The sequence below is a fragment of the Mobula hypostoma genome, chromosome 7 (assembly GCF_963921235.1).
Source record: "Mobula hypostoma chromosome 7, sMobHyp1.1, whole genome shotgun sequence".
Taxonomy (NCBI): Eukaryota; Metazoa; Chordata; class Chondrichthyes; order Myliobatiformes; family Myliobatidae; genus Mobula; species Mobula hypostoma.
The window spans coordinates 141,570,950-141,593,272 of NC_086103.1; the positions used below are offsets into that span (position 1 = coordinate 141,570,950).

The window sequence follows — 22,323 nt, forward strand, 5'->3', positions numbered from 1 at the left end:
TTTCCCTTCATTTGGGCCATATCCCTCTCAACCTTTCCTGTCCATGTACTTGTCTATGTGTCTTAAATGTTGATATTGAACATGTCTTTCATAGTATTAAAAATTTCTATCAAGTTTCCCCTCCGCCTCCACATCCTTCCTATAACGAATTGGCTGGAGCTGTACACAGGCTCCAAATGAGGCTCAACAGCTGCAACATGAGTTCCTGACTCTTACACTTAGTGCCTTGACTAAAGGCAAACATGCCATAAGGCACCTTTACCACCCTATCTACGTGTGTTGCCTCTTTCAGAAAACCATAGCCTTGCACCCAAAGATCCCTTTGTACATCAATGCGGTTATGGGTCCTGCCATTTACTTTATACTTTCCCCTTGTATTTACCCTCCCATTGTACAACACTTCACAGATGCCTGGATTCAACTTCATCTAGTTCTCTGCCCATAGCTACAACTGATCTATATCCTGCTTTATCCCTTGCCAAACTTCTTCAGCATCTACAACTCCATCAATTTTTGTATCATCTGCGGACTTCCTAATCAGCCCATCAACATTTTCATCCAGGTTATTTGTATATATCACAACCAACAGAGGTCCCAGAACTAATCCCTGTGGAACATCACCAGTCATAGACCTCCAATCAGAATAGCACCCCTCCACCACCACCACCATATACCTTCTGAATGCCAGGCCAGTATTGACTTCAATCTACCATATCACAATGAATCTCTGCATCTTAATCTTCTGAATCAGCCTATCATGAAGGACCCTGTCAAATGCTTTACTGAAGACCATGTAGGCAATATCCACATCATTCATCTCAAAAAATGCAAGTGAAAATTTTGTATTCATCTGCTTTTATTCAAATAAATTCTTGAATAGTGAATTTTATTCCATATCTCAACATTTTGGTTAGTGATTTGTAAGTTCTATAGGGAAAATTCTGTTACTAATATGGCCTTAGTGGGCTCACCGGTAATGGGAACTATATTTTGTCATTGGTGGTGGTGTAATGAGTGTCAATGTGTTTTCCATGTGCTGCAGTTCATTGTGGCAGACTTGATGGGCCAAATGGCCTGATTCTGCTCCTATATCTTATGGACAGGCAGTATTCCAACTTGGTGTACAGGCTTTCCCATGTTGGGACCACATGCTAGCGGAGTGGTTAGCACAGTGCAATATATGTCTGCATTTCTTCCTATGAAGTGCAAAACTGGATTCCTCTCTGTCACTCCACTTTCTAATCAATCTAATATGCTTTTGATGACAGTACTGTGGAGGCACGGTTCAAAATCAAGTGATTTTTGTGTAATTTCCAACTTAGACAAAAGTCTGTAAAAGTGGAACTTACTACCTGTGATGCATTTTGATAAATGTCCACAGCTGGAAATAGCTTGATCAATTTTCGCTTCTGCTAATTTTCATAGTTCTTCGCAGCATAAAGAGGCCATTTAGCCCACAAAGTCTCTGCCAGTTCTCAGAATAACCCCATCAGTTACATTATCACATTTACAAACTTTTCTTTCATTACTTGCACGTTAGCAATCCCCTGAATTTCCAACCAGTCACCTATACTAGGGGTGATTCACAGTAGTCAATTAACTAATTAATCAGTACATGCTTGGATTGTGGGTGGGCTGGTGGAAAGCTATGCTGTGATGGGGCGGCTGTGCAGAATCAACCACAGATCACTGAAGTTGCAGTACACTTTCACTCCTCACAGTGCCATTGCGCCTTATTAGAGCTTAAGTGTGCTATTTTGTGAGCCACACTATTATTTATTTACTGCATTTCTTTGGTCGAAAGTAAAGATTTTGAAAACTAAGTATTCATCTCTCTGTAGTCTTCAGGGCATTTGCTTTTGATAGGATATCTTCACCCAATTTTGTTCTGATTTTAAAATTTCTTGTTCTAGATACCCACATTGAAATGCAGTTGTTCACTGTCTAGCCTATCCACCTTTGATCACTTTAGATACTGCAATCAACTTAGTTCACAGGTTTTAGAAAGTATTACACATATTATAAGTTTTCACTATTGCTAACTTCCTTGATAAAATATATTCTAGTAAATGGTCTTTTTCCAAAAATCCTATGTGCGCTTCCCAGTGTAGAATGCTCTTAAACCATTTTGTTTATCTAATATTTTCCCCACCCTGTGATTTTTCTAATGAAGTGTACTTCCTTCATGTACCTTTGATTTTGTTGTAAAATCATTACATTCCTCTTATTAATTATATATGGTTTTCAGCAATTTCTCTTTCTTCTTTAGGTTCACCATACCACATAAAGTAAAGTGCCAGTTTAGTTAGCTCCTCTCTATTTCTAGATCAGAATCTGCAATATATGGAATGGAAAGCTGTACCTCAGCATTGATTGCTAGGGTAGACAATTTGAGAACTTGCTTTTTATGCTTCCTGATTAATGTATACATAATTTAATTTGCCAGAAATAATACTACACGTCTTGATGGGGGCTTGTGTACTTTCTGAAAATTGTTGCACAACTGGACCACACACACATCAACAATATTTTAATGATAAAAAGAGCCCAGTTTATTGCTAATGTTACAATGTAAATAGTTACTTAATATTTTTGAAGTCAGAATGGTCTGTAGTGTAATTTCTCAATATTTTTGGAGTAAATAAACTTAGCTAAGAACAGGTTTCCTGAGTTTCTCACTATCCGTCCAGTAGTGCAAGGACAATGATTTTATAGATTTATATAAAATTCAACAGCTTCAAAACCTGTTAGTAATCTGTTCTGACTAACCATGCAACAAAAGTAATTGGGATCCTGTTGATTGCCTGGAATTGTTTATTGGTTGACTATGAAGGATCACTTTAGTTCTAATCTCGTCATCAAGAATGTCATCTTGGCACCAAATTATTAAACCATTCCTTCCCAAAGAGCTTTGGCACTAACTCAACTGTAAAGGTTAAGCTATTTCCTTTAAAACTACCAGTGAGAATGCTTTCAGAGCTCTTCAGATGTATATACACACTTTTCATCTCAGCTATAATTTATGGAAGTGCTTCTCAACAAGATTTTGGAAAGAATAGAAACTTAAGTAACTTGAATTCACTCTCTGATGTCTAGCTGATTTTGTATTATGAAGGAATTTGCTGGATTACTTTGTCAATTATAATTTTACAGAGCAAGTATTTAAAATGTATTGCTAGTTTGCACTTCAAAGATCATATGCCTTCCAGATAAAAATTTTCATAATTTTAAGCTGATTATGTACAAGAATAATCTTAGTTAAAAGAATGTTGAGGGATAAACTCTTAATGCAAGCACTTAAACATGTTTATCACTGAAGAGGTCATCATACTGCTTTCTAGCAACAGACCTGTTTACTGAGATAATTGTGAAGTGGTACATTTAAGAAGCCAGGCATGCAATTTCTTGGAATCAGTTCCCAGAACGTCATTATCATTTGCAAGAGCCATCATTCTTCGCTCAAGTTCTGAAGAGTGGCCATTCCTCTCTTAAAGATGATCAACAAACTGGGTAAAAAAAAAAGTAGACAGCTTTCTGGTTTATGTTTCAAAAGTAAATTTATCATCAAAGTATGTATATATTACTATGTACTACCTGGAGATTCATTTTCTTGCAGGCATTTACAGGGGAAAAGAAATAAATAGGATTTTGTGAAAAACTATACATAAACAAAGACTGACAAACACCAGTATGCAAAAGAAGACATATTGTGCAAATAAAATTAATACTGAGAACAGGAGTTGTAAAGAGTCCTTGAAAGTGAGTCTATAGATCATAGAATCAGTTCAGAGTAGCAATGAATGAACTTAACCATCCCGGTCAGGAGACTGATCGTTGTAAGCCCATAACTGTTCCTGAACCTGATAGTGTGGGACCTATGGCTTCTGCACATCCTACCCGAATGCAGTATCAAGAAGAGGGCCTGGCCTGGATGGTGGGGATCTTTGATAATGGATGCTGCTTTATTGCGCGAGGTCCATGTAAATGTACTCAGGAGTGGGGTGGGCTTTGCCTGTGATGGATTGGGCTGCATCCACCACTCTTTAAGCATTTTTCCATTCCTGGGCATTGATGTTTCTCTATCAGGCTGAGGTGCAATTGGGATACTTTCCACTGTGCATCTCTAGAAGTTTGTCAAAGTTTTTGGTGACATGCCAAATCTGTGTAAACTTCAAAGAAAATAGAGGTGCTGTCATGCCTTCTTTGTGGTGATACTTACAGTACATGCTGATCCCAGGATATGTTGATGCCAAGGAATTTAAAGCAACTGACCCTCTCCGTTTTCATGTTAAAAGCTAATCTCTCACTTGTGTTGATTATTGGGCCACTTGTCACAATGCTTTTAAAATAACACAACTATATATATATATTTTAATATGATTATTTTGACTGTGAATTACCAAAGGACTTGATTGAGCTCTAATGCGTTACAGAACAAAGTTCTCAATTATCAAGTAACAATGGTTTATCAATGGAACTAAATGATATCAATCTATTTTTGGCGTTCTGGTTTACTGTTCACAGGATTTATGCAATTTTGTTTTTCTTTCTCCAGTACCTATATGAAAATAATAGGAATGAAAACATATTTAGTGACCCTTGTTACAAGGCCTTTAATGAAGAATTCAATATAATCTTGAAAAGTTGGCGACCAAGCATACTGCCAAACGGTAATAAATGTTCGTATACATTTCTCCAGTAACAGTTTATCTAAGTTAATGTGGCTATTACATCTTTTTGTGTACATTCATTCTGTTGGGTACATTTAGAAAAATCAAGTGCTTTAAATACAGCATTATTTACACTAACACACTGGGGCACACTTGCACATGGATTCATTAACAATTCTAATTTTACCTACAAGTAGATGAATGTTAGTAAAAATTAAGATCAAAACTAATCAAGCATTTATTCAAAGATATGCTGAGAAGGGCTCAATAGAAGAACTGCAATAATAATTGCAATTTTTGTTGAAATTTCATCCAGCCACTCATGGAAAAAGTAGTTATTTAAGTACCGCTCGTATTGGATGTCTACTGCTCAGAACAAGAAAACAGTTCTGAAAACATCTGAAAATGTTTTTTTAAATATCTACATCAAAGTGGTTGATGGCAGGGTTCCAGTGATATCACCCAAAATGGCTGCCTAAAATAACAGCTCCTCCGAAAAAATACTTATTTCACCCCGTTAAACCGCCAAATACAAAATTTCTCGATAATACTTGCACTGGTAAGGGGGGCAAGAATGGGGAAAAGGGATGGAAACAAAAAAAAAGCACCATTGCAGAGCCTGTAAACGAAGAAAATACAGCGAACAGCTCTCCTACACAGGCACATGATGGCGAAGTTAACGCTAACCCTCATTCAAACGAAGAGGTAAGTTTAGCAAAAGTTCTGGAGGAGATACGGGACTTTGGTAAAGACATAAAACAACAACTAAACGATATTAAATCTGAGCTCACCAACATTAATCAAAAAATAGCGGAAGCAGAGACACGAGTTGAAAAGGTGGAAGATCGCATTCAAGATGTGGAACAGGTGCTAAGCAAGATGATAGAAGTGATAAATCAGCAAGAAAATAAACTACTCGACCAAGAAGGGAGCTCTTGACAGAAGAATATAAGGGTATATAATGTTCCCGAAGGAACGGAGGGGTCGCCTATGGTGGAGTTTGTGGAAAAGTTACTACGGGACACGCTGGAGATTCCCCCGACTATGGAGCTTGACATCGAGAGAGCACACCAGACGTTCGCCCCGAGACCCTCCGGGGATAGGGAAGACAAGCCACGGTCAATATTAATCAGATTCCTCCGTTACAAAACCAAAGCAGAGATTCTGTGCAAGGCCTGGGGAAAGAAGAAGGTATTTTTGAATGAGAGAATAATATATTTTCATCAAGATTACCCCCCAGCGATCCTGCAGAAACATAAGGAATATTCTGAAGCGATGCGAGTGTTAAAGCAGAGAAAGATTAGCTTCCAGACTCCATACCCCGCTAAACTATGAGTGTTCTATGAGAACGGGACACAGCTGTACCAGACAGTGGAGGAGGCGACTGCAGACATGAAGAACAGAGGACTGCCCGTCAACATAATCACACCGAGGGAAAGCCTGGCTGAGCAGCTACCCGCTCCGCCTGGGAAATGGTGGGAGGACCAAGAAAGCAGGGGACGGGAGAAGAGCGAGAGAAGAATATCGGGGAGAGATTGCGAGTTTTCAGAAGACAGCCCTTACCCCCGCCAGAAGAGCTATAAGGTCTGACTAATCTCAAAAGTGTTGATAAGCTAAACAGAAGCCAAAACAGACGATACTATATTTATCTCAAGAAAAACATATTACAATGTGGATTTTCTATTACTCTATTTTTTATTCATTCATTCACTCCTTTTTCCCCCACCTAAATGAGAACATATATATATATATAGGAGGAATATACAGGGAAGTCTTTTCTGTGTAATGGACATAGTTTTTTTTCTTACTTCCATGGGTGCTACAGTGGGGGCCCTCAGCCCACAGGTAGGAGAAGCTATCCCCCACAGCTGGACGTTTCCTCTAGCTCAGCCCAGGGTCATTTACTAGAGACCTCAGCCTTGGAATCACACCTTCGTTACCTTTTTTCTCATTTGCGTTTCTTTGTTCTTACCTGTTCAGGGAGCAGATCGGCTAAGTTCTTTTCTGCTAATTTCAATGATACACTGATAGATAAATACACATGGCTAATGATAAAGTAAAATTCATTTCTTTTAATGTCAGTGGGCTGTTGAATCCAATCAAACGCAATAAAATTCCATCTAAAATGAAGAAAGAACAAGCCCATGTAGTATATTTACAGGAAACTCATTAAAATGATAATGAGCATGGAAAACTAAAGAGAATGGGCATCACTAATTTTTTTTTTCTCCTCATATAAATCAGGGCATAGGAGAGAAGTTGCTATTCTCATGTCAAGCAAGCTAAATTTGGAAAAAATATTCTAAGTGGGAGATAAGGAGGGCAGATATATTCTAGTAAGGGGGAATATAGACGGGAATTCCGTTACTCTATTGAATATATATGCACCCCCAGGAAGTGATAGTCATTTCTTCCAGAAAATCACTAATATTATAGTAACGGAAACAGAAGGTCTCTTGATATGTGGGGGAGATTTAAATTTACAATTACAACCAAAGGTAGACTCTTCCAGTGGAAAAACCCATGAAACAGTCATTACGTAAGAAAGTTAACACACTTTGAGGATGTTGGTCTAATTGATATAAGGAGAGACCTTTTCCCCGACAGAAGGGATTACACTCACTATTCTGCCCCCCCCCCCCATTCTTTATATACAAGAATAGACTATTTCATAACATTTGGAAAAGATAAAGACAAAATAAACACCTGTGGAATTGGGACAGTAGATTTAAGTGACCATGCATCTATGTATTTATCTGTTGATTTTGACCTGCAACCAAAGAATACTATACGGAAACGAAATTCAAGTCGACTCAGTGATCCCTATTTTAAGGAACAAATTAAGAAATTGGTCTTTACTTAGAGTTCAACAATAATGCAGAGGTTTCACCTCCCATTCTATGGGATACTCTGAAGGCTGTCTTAAGAGGGAAAATTATAGTGATATATTCAAATAAGAAAAAAAAATGAATAAAACATTAGAGGACTTACAAAACAAGCTGAAGGAACTAGAAAAAAAACACAAATTGAGTTTGGTGCAGGATACATTAGAGGAAACTTTAAAAATTAGGAACAAAATTAATAGTTTGGCTACACAAGAAATCAGGAAAAATCTAATGTTTTTGAAACAGGGACACTATGAAAGTGGATCTAAATCTATGAAAATACTGGTGTGGAAACTGGAAAAAAGATAGCAGAAATAACAATTCATAGAATTAGGGATCCAAGAACAAAAGTGATAAAAAAAATAAGCTAAGTGAAATTCAGGAAGCTTTTGAAGTGTTTTACAAAACTCTATATTCTAAAGTTCCAGGAGGAAGCATAACCCAAATTGATACCTACCTGAATTCTCTAGAGTTACCCACTTTAAACGAAGAATAAAATAGAACAACGACTGCTGACATAACTGAAGCTGAACTAAGAACTGCAATTAGCAAGCCTTAAGTTAAGTAAATCACCAGGATCAGATGGATATACGGCAGAGTGGTATAAAGAGTTTAGAAGTGAGTTACTCCCCACACTGAACTGGCCCTAAGAAAGGCGCAAATGCCACCCAGCTGGAAGGAGGCGATAATCTCAGCTATACCGAAAGAAGGCAAGGATAAAATGGAATGTGGGTCATTTAGACCAATATCTGTTCTTAATGTAGATTATAGATTATTTACCTCCATCATGGCCAAACGATTAGAAGAGTTTCTACCCACACTGATACATAATGATCAGACAGGTTTTATACAACAACGCCAAACACAAGACAATATAGGAAGGACACTTCACATTATGGATCATATACAAAAAAAATAAAATTAAAGCAATAGTAATAAGCGTGGACGCAGAAAAGGCATTTGATTCGGTTAATTGGAATTTTCTTTACAGAGTTTTACATAGATTTGGTTTACATGACACAATTATTAAAACTATACAGGCACTATATGACAATCCTACTGCCAGGATTAAAATCAATGGATATTTATGAAATATTTTTACCCTAGAAAGGGGCTCGAGACAGGGTTGTGCATGGTCACCGCTACTCTTCGCATTACATCTGGAACCATTAGCTCAATACATCAGACAAAATGAAGATATCAGGGGAATTACTATTAAAGGGACAGAGCATAAATTGGCCTGTTATGCGGATAACATTTTGATCTATCTAGGGCAACCAACATAATCTTTACTTAAATTGATGCAATCCTTTGAACAATATGGTCAATTAGCAGGATACAAGATCAACATAGATAAAACCCAATTACTTTCATATAACTATAGCCCATCAACAGAAATTGAAAGTAGATATCCCTTGGCATAGCAAACAGAGTCTTTCAAATATTTGGGCATCATCATGCCAAAAGATTTGGCAAAATTATCAGAGTGCGATTTTTTTTATAGATTATGAAGACACGCAGTCCTCTTTTATTGTCATTTAGTAATGCATGCATTAAGAAATGATACAATATTTCCTCCAGTGTGATATCACAAAACACAGGACAGGCCAAGACTGAAAAAAAACCAACAAAACCACATAATTATGACATATAGTTACAACAGTGCAACAATACCATAACTTGATGAAGAAGTCCATGAGCACAGTAAAAGTTCAAAGTCTCTCAAATGTCCCACATCTCACGCTGACGGGAGAAGGAAGAAAAACTCTCCCTGGTCCAACTCTGAGTCATCCGAAAACTCTGATCAGCTCTGATCAGCTGTCCGACACCGAGTACTGAGCGCCTTCTCTATGTGAGTGATTCGACCTCCATCTCGGTAGCCAACAGCAGGCAAAGCCAGGGATTTTGAGGCCTTCCCTCCAAAAGATTCCCGACCACGCAGTAACGATAGCAGCGAACGAGCTTTTCAGAAATTTTTCCAGATGTTCCTCTGTGCTTTCACGTCTGTCTCCATCAAAACAGAATTGTCCATGGCCCCTATTTAATGGATACAATATCATTTTTCACCGGAGGGCTGCGCATGCGCAGCGCGCTGCTTTCTCTCCTCCCGCCTATATATTTGCCTATATATTAAATTAAGGAAGACATAACACGATGGACTGCCTGGCCTGCTGCGTTCCACCAGCATTTTGTGTGTGTTACAAGATGGAATCTTAATTCCTTTCTTTAGTCTCAGTTCAAGGATTGAATCCATTAAAATGAATATATTGCCCAGACTATTATATCTCTTTCAGACCCTACCAATAGAGATGAACCAAAATCAATTCAATGAATGGCACAAAATGTTATCAAGGTATATATGGCAAGATAAAAGACCTAGAGTTCATCTCAAAACTTTGCAATTAGCCAGGGAAAAGGGGGGATGGGACCTACCTTCTCTTCGAGATTATTATTTTGCAGCACAGATGAGAGCAGTGATATGCTGGTGCAACCCATCATATGACGCTCAATGGAAAAACATTGAAGAGATGATACCTTCCATCCCCTTACAGGCAATTTTGGCTGATAGCAACCTACAAAGTTATATAAATACTATTGATAACCCATGGGTGAAATGGACTCTTAAAATTTGGAGAACTATTATAAAAGAATGTAAACTAGAGGGAGATATTGTAATTCTCAAATGGTGTGCATATGACTCAGATTTAATGCCGAATAAACTGGATGCTAGATTTAAGGACTGGACAGCTAAAGGAATAACAGTTCTATGCAATATAATGAAAGAAGGAACACTGTTCAGTTTTGAAATGCTTAAAGAGAAATACTTATTAGAAAATCAAGATTTTTAATCGCTATTTGCAGATGTGACATTATTTTAACAGGAGGGTGAAAAATGTAACCGAGGCAAGTACATGTTTGATAGAACTGTTTAGAAAAGCATAAATCAGATAATGGTAGTAGAATCATTTCAAGTATGTATAAGGGTCTGTCAAATCTGAAAACACACGCAACTTCATACATTAAAACAAAATGGGAGAAGGAAGGAGGGATAACTATCTGAGGAAGAATGGGCAATAATATGGAGGTATCAATGGAAATGTATAAGTTCACAGAAATGGAGGGAGTTTGGGTGGAAAAACCTGATAAGATATTTTATTACACCCTCTCAGAAATCCCATGATAGGAACCTCCCTGTTTGCTGGAGAAATTGTGGAAATCAAAATGCAAACCATTAGCATATGTTCTGGAATTGCCCCGTTATCAAAGACTATTGGAGTGGGATACACAATGCCCTACGAGACATTTTTAAATGTGAAATACCCTTAGAGAGTAAGACCATATATTTTAGAACCTCAAGAATGGTTGAAAAGAGATAAATATTTAATGAATATACTGCTGGTGGCTGGTAAAAAGACTCCTACCAGGAAATGGTTATCACAGGAGAGCCCAACTTTAAAGGCATGGGTGGAAATTACAATGGACATTTACAAAATGGAGAAGATAACAGCAACTGTCAATCATAAATTGGAGCAATTTGATACATACTGGGAAAAATGGTTTAACTACATAACTCCCCATAGGCCTGATTTTATTCTCACAAGTCAATGATTATGTTGTAAAAAAAAATCACTCCCTACTTGTACATAGTTTTCTTCTTGTTTGTTCATTCTTTTCTATAAGTGTATACCTCAGATAAATACTATGTGGAGATTTGTGGCAAACATGAATATATGATATATACATACAGTATCTGAAATACATCTTACGGAAATGTTTGTATGATGCTGAATTTCAATTAAAGATAAATTACAAAAAAAACCAAAGTGGTTGATGGCTGTTCCCAATACTAGTATATTCAATAGAATTAACAGACTCTAGTAGCTTTCAGAGATATGGTAGCATTGCGGTTTAGTCATTGGTCTTGTATCCAGAGGGCTAACCTGTGATGTGGGATATTCTGTATGTTTGGCTCCCACTACAGCTGTAGGATAATTTAAATGTTGGTAGTTATTATCTAAAATCAAAATATAGTTTAAGAAATAGTGATCACAGAACCATCAGACTGTTGGGGAAAAAAGCCAATTCACTGATGTCCCTCGGAGAAGGAGTTTGATTTGGACAATACCAGACTCCAAACCCATGAGTTTGATGGCTTTTAACTGCCCTTTAAAATGTTCCAACTAGCCAGTCAGTTCTACAGGCAGGAATGAACAATAAATATCAACCTTGCCCTAATCCTAACCCAAAGAGAAATTAATTTAATTTAAAAGAAAGTCCATCCATACTTAATATATTTGACAGTCACTTATTGTCCTTCTCTATATTTCCCTCCATTAATATGTCTATCTCAAAAGAACTTGGCTTTATAGTTAGCTATCCATTCTAGTTGAGCAAGACATCACTCTCAGGACCTCTTTATTTCTGGCCCCTAGCATTGCCTCAGAAGATCTCCTCCTCTTCATCTCTGAGATGTGATATTCCCCAAAGATGTATGCTCAGCATACACATATGCACTGACAATACCATGCCCTACTTCCATCGTCTTGCTGCTACTGTGGACAGGTTGCTGGTCCAATATTCCATCCTAGAAGAAGCACAGTTTCTTTTGATTAGGCTTTGGGAAGGTCATTTGCACTTGGCATAAACATAATCTGCTGTTAGTTCTCTCCTGAATCTCATCACAGACTGACCCAGAGTAATTATCCTTTCTAACTGAGAGTTTGTTCTATCTCACATGCTGTCAGGCATGGCAGTGTGATACTAAATCAGCCAGAATGGAATGGCAGAGCAGACTCAATGGTCCAACTGGCCTAATTCTGCTACTATGCATTATGGTCCGTCAGTCGGTCTGTCTGTTTGCAAAGTAAGGCTATGCTTCTTCTCCCTTTCCATTATGGCCGAAACATTCATTGGAGTAACACACACACAAAATGCTGGCAGAATTCAGCAGGATAGTTCAAATTTAAGGTAAATTTATTAATAAAGTACATTTACATCACCTTATACAACCTGGAGATTCATTTTCTTGCGGGCATACACAATAAATCCAAGAACCACAATAGAATCAGTGAAGGACCGCACCCAACAGGGAACGGACAAACAACCAATGTGCAAACAACAACAACAAACTGCAGGTACAAAAGAGAGAAGAAAAAATAATAATAAATAAGCAATAAATATCGAGAACAAGAGATGAAGAGTCCTTGAAAGTGAGTCCATAGGTTGTGTGAACAGTTCAGTGATGGGGCGAGTAAAGTTGCCCCCTCTGGTTCAAGGGCCTGCGGCTGAGAGGTAGTAACTATCCATGAACCTGGTGCTGTGGGTCTTGAGGCTCCTATACCTTCTTCCTAATGGCAGCAGAAAGCATGGCCTGGGTGGTGGGGGCCCTTGATGGATGCTGCTTTCCTGTGACATCGCTCCATATAGATGTGCTCAGTGGCGGGGAGGACTTTCCCCATGATGAATGGGGCTGTATCCACTACTTTTTGTAAGATTTTCCATTCAAGGGTATTGGTGTTTCCATATCTGGCTGTGATGCAACCAGTCAATATATTCTCCACTATACGTCTATAGAAGTTTGTCAAAGTTTTAGAAGTCATGGTGAATCTCCACAAATTTCTGAGGAAGTATATCAGTACCATGCTTTCTTCGTAATTACACTTACATGCTAGGCCCTGGATAGATGGTCTGAAACGATAACACTGAGGATTTAAAGTGGCTGTCCCTCTCCACCTCTGATCCCCTGATGATTATTGGCTCATGGAACTCTGGTTTCCTCCTGGAGTCAATAATCAACTCCTTGGTCTTGCTGACATTGAGTGAGAAATGGTTTTTGTGGCACCATTCAGCCAGATTTTCAGTTTCCCCCTGTATGTTGATTCATCCCCACATTTGATTTGGTCAACAGTGATGTCATTAGCAAACTTGAGTACGGCACTGGGGCTGCGCTTAGCCTCACAGTCATAAGTATAAAGCAATTAGAGTTGGGGAGCTAAGCACATGGCCTTGTGATCCAAGGCTTGTGATTAGGTAGCAACTATGGAGGGAAATTAATAGTTGACCTGCTGAGTTCCTCCAGCATTTTGTGTGTGCTGCTCAAGATATTCAACATCCGTAGAATCTCGTGTCTCTGAAACATTAATTTGTGCTTTCTATCGCTTTTCTAAACTAAACATTCAAATGTTCTTAGGGTCAGCTTCATGTTCTTCGCTCACAATCATTTTTGTGCCAGCTTCCTACATCTACTTCAAACGTGATCTTGGCCTGCCATTTTTTGAATTGGATCCTTGCCATTTCTCCAGTGCATCTGATTTAAAATTCTCATCCTAGTGTTTAAATCCTTTCCATTCCTAGTTTCTTCAGCTCTGTATTCTATAAGAATTACCCTCCATTGTGTAATGTGTAAATAAATATCTCCTTTGCCTATTTTATTTTAGGATCGATATTTTCACGAGTTGAAGAGGATTATCTATGGAACAGCAAGCAGCTAGGGCCAGAGTCACCATTTGTACTTCTTAATACTTTGCTTTATTTTAACACTAAACACTTTGGGTTAAGGACCATTGAGCAGCATTTGAGACTTTCGTTTGGAAATGTTGTCAAGAAATGGAATAAAAACTCTGACAATACTGTATGTATTCGATACGAGGTCCCTGCTTTGTGTACAAATGACAATCAAGGTAAGAAATTAGTTGGAGCAATACAGATTACTGTTTATTTACTCATCTTATGCTTGCACCAGTACATTTCTGATCTTTTTTTCCCCCCTTTGCCTTCTGGTGCATATCTGCCTCTGTGATGTGCTGCTTCACAAGCTCATTTTTAATTTGAAAACATCTTGCAGTATGCCCTCTGGTGACCTGAACAACAGAAATCAATAATAGATTGTACAAATGGGCATCAATTGTAACTTCAGAAAGCTCTGTTAATCATAGTTTTCTCCCCCCGCCCCCAAATGGAACCCATAGAGCCAAAGGTACTAAACATATTCCCAGAGCTAATTGGCTTCAGTCCAAGCTACACAATGTATTCACTCCTACTACTACAGAATAACTTAAATTGTTACTTCTCCAGGGTCTCTCAAGCCCCAATGCTTAAGGAGCTGAATGGTAAGTGCATTGTGCAAGCAAAAGAAATTCTGTCACAGTATGTGATCTGGCTTATATGCACTGCCACCTGAAGCCGGCAGGCAGTTCCTTAATTCAACTGGTAGCTCAGAAATTAGCACCGGGCCATGGTTGCTTGTAATGAATGAAATGTCTTTTCTGGTCCCTCATGGCCATTATTGCCAATACTAGATATTTAAAAAGCCCTGGAGGCAGATCATTAAAAATGGTTCCCCTCCTTTGAAAATTAACATTTCCTATAATTGCAAACAATCTTATGTTTACATTTGGGGCTTTGAATGCTACCATCTTAGTTTTCAAGAAAACATAAATGTTTTAATAGGTGACTATTTGCATTTATGTTTTCTTGAATACTTAGCTACAGGAATCATTTAAAGATTGGAATAATGTAACGCACATACAGAAAATAAACACTGCTAGATATACAGTCTTATGATTTGTTTGCGTAAAGACATGTTTTAACTATATCAACAGATTTAAAGTGATTAAATTGTATTTTTAGACAAAATTACACCAGGAAAACGAAAACGTGAGGAGGATGAGCTTATATTTGAACAAAGAGAAAATGCAGCTAATCCTTCAAGATGTCCTGTAAAAATGTTTGAGTGCTACCTATCAAAGTGGTAAGGTTAAAGCTAACAGAGTCAACGTGAACAATTTTTTAAGCACTTGATTACCTTTACAATGAAGGATATTGTTTTTCTTAATTCATTCTCCGGATATGAGTATCTGGCAAGGCCAGAATTGATGCCCATTAATTGCTCTGAAAAAAGTATTAAATTTATAGACTAGTTTGCAACTGCAGACTCTCACATCGTTGTGGTACAGGTAGCAGAAATACGCTGTGGAATTCATGAATCACAACCAAAAACGGTTTGGGATACAGAATAAAAATTTGCTGTTATAAAATTTATATGGAGAAAATAAGAGCTATAATTTTCAACTGACTTTTCTTGGCACAACATCAGATGATATGGCTTCAAATAATGGAAAATCGTATGCATTGTTTTCTTGGATTGCAACTTCCCACAACTTGGGCACCTATACTACTAAAGTTACACGCTGATTACAGTAGTTATGTCAAGAATGTCTCAATTATAGCATGCTAGAGAAAACAACATTGTTATAGATCTATTAAATGTTAAAGTACATCTGACCAGAGATTTAAAGCAAGGTATCTGTAGGCTTTTAGGTAATCAAAGTGAAGGAATTGTTTGGGAAGGTGGGGAAAAGCAACATGTTTGGTTGATGGGGTAAATGATTTCCTTCAGTTCCACAATGATTCCATCATAAATATTTGAATGGAGACCATCTGCTAGAGCCTCTTCTTCTGGATTATTTAATTTTAATTTCCGTGCAAAATCAAGCCACATCTCTGATAAAGGAATCATGAAGTCCCTCTTCATTGTTATACAGGCACAGGAGAGGCTACAAATGCTGGAAATGTGAAGTTACACACAAAATGCTGAAGGAACTCAGTAGGACAGGCAGCATTTATGGAATCTATTTTAGATTTGATTATTTTATGATTAATTTAGGTATAATAATGTTTCCTTCCACAAAATTGAATTTTATTATTCAATTATGTATGTTTCTAGTTTAATCTTGTTTAACTTGTTTTAATTGTATGCTTCCTGTGTTGCAATTAGTACAGGTAAACTGCTCTGATAATTTCCGATTAAAACAGGTTAGGAACTCAATGAACTTGAGTAGCAAGTTAGCAAGGTATTTTACAGAAATGAGGTGAGAAAGCCTAAAAGCATAATGTAACTTTCTCACCTCATTTCTGTAAAATACCTTGCTAACTGTTGCTATTCATGTTCCTTATCACCTGATCTGTTTTGCCTCTATTTAGTTTTTTTTGCCTTGCACTTGACTCTTTAGCACCTCTACCGAACTTCTGACAGGTCTACCTATTCCCCCACCCACCCAGTTTTTCCCACAAGTGCTGCTTGACGACTGAATTCCTCCAGCATTTGTTTTTGTTTCCACATTCTAGCAGCTGCAGTTATATTTGTTTTGCAGTTTAATCTGACTACTCAAATTCATTAATTAACTGAAAGTACATAAGTTTACAAACTTCCAACACTTTACTGAATTCCCACGTTTACCATCATTCCTGACTTCCTCATGCTTTTGCAACCACAGTACTTATAAGTGGCATTCTTGCAACCACAGGACTAGAATGCAAAACTGTCCAAGTTTCAAAATAAATCTTCCAGAGAAAGATAAATGAAAGGCAATTATATAATTTTCAGTTTCAATTACAAGCCATCAAATGAAAGAGGGGTACAGTGAGTTCAGTGGAATTTGTTAATTAGTCAAGTTAACTCTACAAGTTAGACTGAAATAAAGTAATGTAGTGCTGCATTACAAGAATTCTTTTTGAAATATATTCAGTCTCCAACCTGTATGTATTCAGCCCTAGAATTGTGATCATGATCATAGTATTGCAAGATTTAACTCTGGGAAATTAATTTGAGGAAATTTTTATTCATATAGCATTTTTTTAAAAAAACAAAGTGATAAGCAAATATTGAGCTTGTCAGTGACAGTGATGTGTAGCATCAGTACTTGCTGTGAAATCAAAAGTGATCAGTTATGTGATGAGAGCAATTGGCAGTCCATTGTGAAAGTCCATTTAAGATGAGAGTATGGAACAGTACAGAGCTGGACAGGCTTACTGGCTCACTGGTTTGTGCAGATCTTGATGCCAGTTTATCCCCCATGTCCTTCTGTTTATCATCCATATCCGTCCATTCCCTTCATATTCATGCGTCCTTCTAAATGCCTCTTAAATCCATCAAACCGCCTGCTTTCACTACAAGCCCTTGTAATTTATCGCAGGCACATTGTAGTCTGCATAAAAGAACCTAACACCACTTTAAACAAATCCCCTTCTCCTCCCCCCCCCCAACCTTAGAAGTATGTTTTCTGGTGCTTGACATTTCTTTCTGGGGGAAAAGATCCTGACTATGACTCTAATAATTAAAAACAAAGCTCTATCCAATTTCCTGACCTTCCCTCAGCCTCTGACACTCTAGAGAGAAATTACCCAAGTTTTTCCAACCTTTCCTTAAAGCTCATACCTTCTAATGTAGGTAGCATCTTTGTAAACCTCTTATGCACCCTCTCTAGAGTTTCCACATCCTTCCTCTAATGGGGTGACCAAATCCACGCACAATACTCCAAGCATGATCTGACTATAAAGTTTTATATACCTGCAGCATAATGTCATGCCCTGGTTTAAGACCATGCTTCATTTTATTTTCTCAATACAATAAATGTTCCTTTAATTACATCATACAATCAAGTATTTCAGTTTTGCTGTTTAAAATAAAAATTTGGTTGATAAATCCGGCTTGCTGAATTAGCCAATGGGATTTGTTTTGTTAACATTTTTCTAGAGAGCGTGGGATTGAGGAAGAATGGAAATGGCTGACAAACATTGGAGAAGAATATGGTGAAACGTTCACAGAACCCATGTGGAAGGACAGATGCTGATGTTGGGAAATTCTCATGCAGACAATGGTCTCACAGAGAATGTGCAGATAACTCTTAGCTAGTTAGCATACCACATTGAAGGAAGTTCGACTTTTTTCCTTGGATATTGCATGAATATTTGTTTGCTGGGGCAGGTTCTTCAGCGCAAAAGCATTTCATGTTGTGAGTAAACTAAGTGAATTAAACTGGATTGATTACGCAACAATGAGCTCCGATTACACGCACAATATAAACTATTAGTTATATATATATATCATAGGCCTTTACTTTATCATGTGCTAACTAGCTAATTAAGAGTGATCTGTACATTCTCCGTGAGACTATTGTCTGCATGAGGATTTGCCAACATCGGCATCTGTCCTTCCACATGGGTTCTGTGAACATTTCACCATGTTCTTCTCCAATGTACGTCAGCCATTTCCATTCTCCTTCCTCAATCTCATGCTCTCTCTGGAAAAAATGTTAACAAGACAAATCCCATTGGCTAATTCAACAAGCCTGATTTATCAACCGAATTTTTATTTTAAACAGCAAAAATGAAATACTTGATTGTATGCATTTTGAGAAAATCTGCTGAAAATCGTGGTCTTAAACCAGGGTATTATAATAACTACTTCCTTACTGTCATACTTAACACCCCTACCAAGGAAGACAAGAATGCCATATGCCCTCTTTGCTGCATTATCCATTTGCTAAGCACATTCAATTAACTTTAAACAAGATGCTTCTGTATCGCAATGCTGTTAAGGGGTCTCCCAAAGTGCAACAACTCACACTTACCCAGATTAACTCCATCTGCCACCAGGAGCTCAGCACTGATACCTGGGGAACATTACTGGTCACAGATCCCCAGCCACAATAACAGCCTTCTGTCCCTACTCTGTCTTCTATGGGCCAGCCAGTTCTGAACCCAAACTTACAATTCATCCTGGGTCCCATGCATCCTTATCTCTTAAATCAACTTGCCATGAGGAGCCTTAATAAATACCTTACTAAGGTCCATGTAATAAAGTTCACAACCTTACTCTCATGAAGTTCCTTTGTCATTACCTCAAATTGTCAAGTTTGTATGGCATGATTTGTCTTGCACAAATCCATGCTGATTATCTATAAGCAGGCCATTCCTTTCCATATGTGCATAAATCATATCCCTCAGTATCCTTTCCATGACCTTCCCTATCATTGACAAAAGGCACCTGGATTAGCCCTATTTACCCTCCTGAGTAGCACCTAGCAAACTTTCCAATAAGGACATTAGTTCACATGCAAACCACCTTGTTTATACAAGTCCAACCTACCCTGCAAGGGAGCCAAGTAATGTATAAATCTGAAACCCTCCCTCCTGCACCAGCTCCATAGCCCTGTATTGCACCTATATCTATTTCTCACCTCACCAGCACCTGGCATGGGTAATATTCCAGAGATTACAGCTCTGGAATTCTTTCTTTTTAAAATAAGCTTTCTACCAAGCTCCTAAAATCCCTTTGCAGAACCCCATCTCTGCCACTGCCTATGTAACAGACACCTACATGGACCACAACCTCTATTCACCCTCCCCTCTCAGTATGTCCTGCACCTGCTTTGAGACATCCCTGACCTTGGCACCAGGAGGCAATGCATCAAGGTGTTTCTTGATTGTGCAGAAACACCTTTCTGATTCGTTTACTGTTGAGTGCCCTATTCTCAAGAGATGAGAATGGGGTAACTTAAGAGTTGAGAATGAAGCAGTAAGAGCAATTTTAAATGATAGATCTATAGAAGGAAATCTTTAAATAGAAGTTTGAAAAAGTACAAAATAAATATTTCTGCATGTAAACAGCACTCCTTGATATTATGCGCAAATGTCAGTAATCATATACAGTTGAGTTCCTACCTAAAAACTGAACACAACATTCTAACTCTGAAGGGTTGTACCCAGAAGGAGCAGTTTGGCCATGAAGCCAATAGTAGCTCTTATTCAGTTACTCCCACTCCTGTGGCGTGTCTCCATAACCTGATTATTTTCCTTCTTGGATGTATATTGATTCCTGTTTCAAAGTTACTATTGAATCTATTTCTCAGTCAATTTATGTTTTAATTTTCACAAATTGCATTTTTTATAGATTGTGGTACATTTTATCAAAATTATAAATGGGGTGGGTGAAAGGAATTGGGAAATGACGGATTTTTTTCTGGATCTATTCTACAATTGACTCTGGTTTATATATTTCTTTTGTCCTCTAGCCCTCCAAATCTACAACAGAGAACCGACCTCTTTTATCTACAGCCTGAACACTCCAGCACCCCTGATGGCCCAATTTGGTTCTCCAGTATCCCTTTGGACCGCAACATCTTAGAACATATGCTTGTACGGATTCTTGTGATAAAGGACATATATGAAGGAAACGAAAGGGACAATTCTGAAGCAGATGAAGATGATGTTGATTGAAATTCCCCTACAATAGTGACACTGAAGTTGGGCAAAGAAACATGACAGTGTATTGAGAGGCCACTAGGATATAATACAGGGAAACTATGATGTGGATTTCCTGGATCAGCCCTCTATAATTGAGTTTGTAGCAATATACCCAGATTGGGTATTATGTAAATAACCCTAAATGAGAGGAGAATAGCAGATGTTAGCAGTCTCCTTAGTGACTTTTAGGATATGTATACTTTAAAACAACTGCTCAAGTTTTTTTAATTATTTATTGAATTGGTTTGTTGTCAGAATGTCAGAAAGCATTTCCATTTGTAACTTTTTACATTACAAATTAAGGATCTCAAATGTGTTGTGTAATTTTTTTTCTGAATTTAAGAAAAATTTGCATTAAAACAAACTACAGTGTTTTGGAATTCCCCTTAATAAGGAAGGGATGGTTTAAATGGGTGCTATCTCCACCGGATAGGTTTGCATCTACGTAATTAATATAGTCTTAGCACTATAAATCAGTTTAGAGCTAGCCTCCTGATGGGTGTCCTTTCACAAACATACCAGTTGGTGGAGTTTTCACCACAGATTCTGTAAGCATTAATTATTTGTTATGCTGATGGATGGTGCAGTCTATTTTAATTCTCTGTAAAATAACTGCTTTTATGGAAAGAAGTCATGAAATAAAGAATTAAGAGGATTACTGAAAGCTGGCTGAATGTCATAGTAGAAGAAAAACCAGGGAAATAATCTACATGTACTCTAAATCTGTAGAGTAAAATAAATGTGTTTTTTAAATTAATATAGTTCAGCTGCTTAAGTAACTCTTTAAAAATGTGGCTCAAACCTGGAGTGTACTCCTTACCACAAGAGCTGAGGCATCACACAAAAATATGGGAAAGTCTGAAATGATAATTCTGAGCTTTGTAGCAGAATAATCACAGAATTCTTGCATGTAAACATTTCTTCATTAATTTGATTTGGCTCAATTAACTCTCACCTACAGAGTGGGATTTTAATTGTATCAGAATTTATATAGTACAGCGGTTCCCAACCTGGGTCTTGTTTAATGGTATTGGTCCATGACATTAAAAAAGTTTGGGAACCCTTATAAGTGGGTACCCTATTGGAATAAAGCATCACATATCATAAATTAGAAAGTGTATTACCATTTCTTCATTGTTGTTGGGTCTAAATCTTATGGCTTCCTCCTCATTGGCACAAAAGAGTGTTAAGATGGTGGCTCAGTTGACAGAGGTGTATCTAAAAAAGGTAGGTCGGTACCTAAATTAAACACAGCTTCACTGTACTATTCACAATTCACACAAGAGCATTGACTTTATAATGAATGATGTGTTAATATGTGCAACCTGATGAAACAGAATTCTATGTTCAAGCAATGTTTGTTTTTCAGACTATTTGCAGAACCCTGTAATACTTAACAGTGATTCTCTATGTTTATGGTGATTTGCCTTGTGTTGCACAGCCACTCTAATCGAAAAGCTTCCACTTTTGATAGCAGATACAAGGGAAGCTGCAAAGCTAGAGAATGAAAAGGCAGAAAGTAGAGAGCTCTTTTCAGTCTGGATTGTCAAAGCAACTCACCAGATGATGTTACCAATAGATGCAGTCTAATTCCCCAGTCAAGAACAACTTCCAATTTGACACCCTTCTGCTGCTGTTAATCAAATTTTCATGGTTATGGCGAAATAAAAGTTGATGCCAAT

At 37.7% G+C, this 22,323-nt stretch overlaps 1 protein-coding gene across 7 annotated transcripts in view; it reads left to right on the top strand.

Moving 5' to 3' along the window:
- Positions 1-21,774, top strand: part of zmym2 (zinc finger, MYM-type 2) — a 147,457-nt gene extending 125,683 nt beyond the window's left edge. For 6 of the 7 annotated variants that reach the window (XM_063054160.1, XM_063054166.1, XM_063054165.1 and 3 more), the window contains 4 exons: positions 4,556-4,670; positions 13,993-14,235; positions 15,185-15,305; positions 20,410-21,774. In XM_063054160.1, the coding sequence (XP_062910230.1) occupies positions 4,556-4,670; positions 13,993-14,235; positions 15,185-15,305; positions 20,410-20,614 (684 nt within the window). In that variant the 3' untranslated portion in view covers positions 20,615-21,774. The other variant, XM_063054167.1, reaches the window with a different exon arrangement.
- The last annotated feature ends 549 nt before the right edge of the window (positions 21,775-22,323 follow it).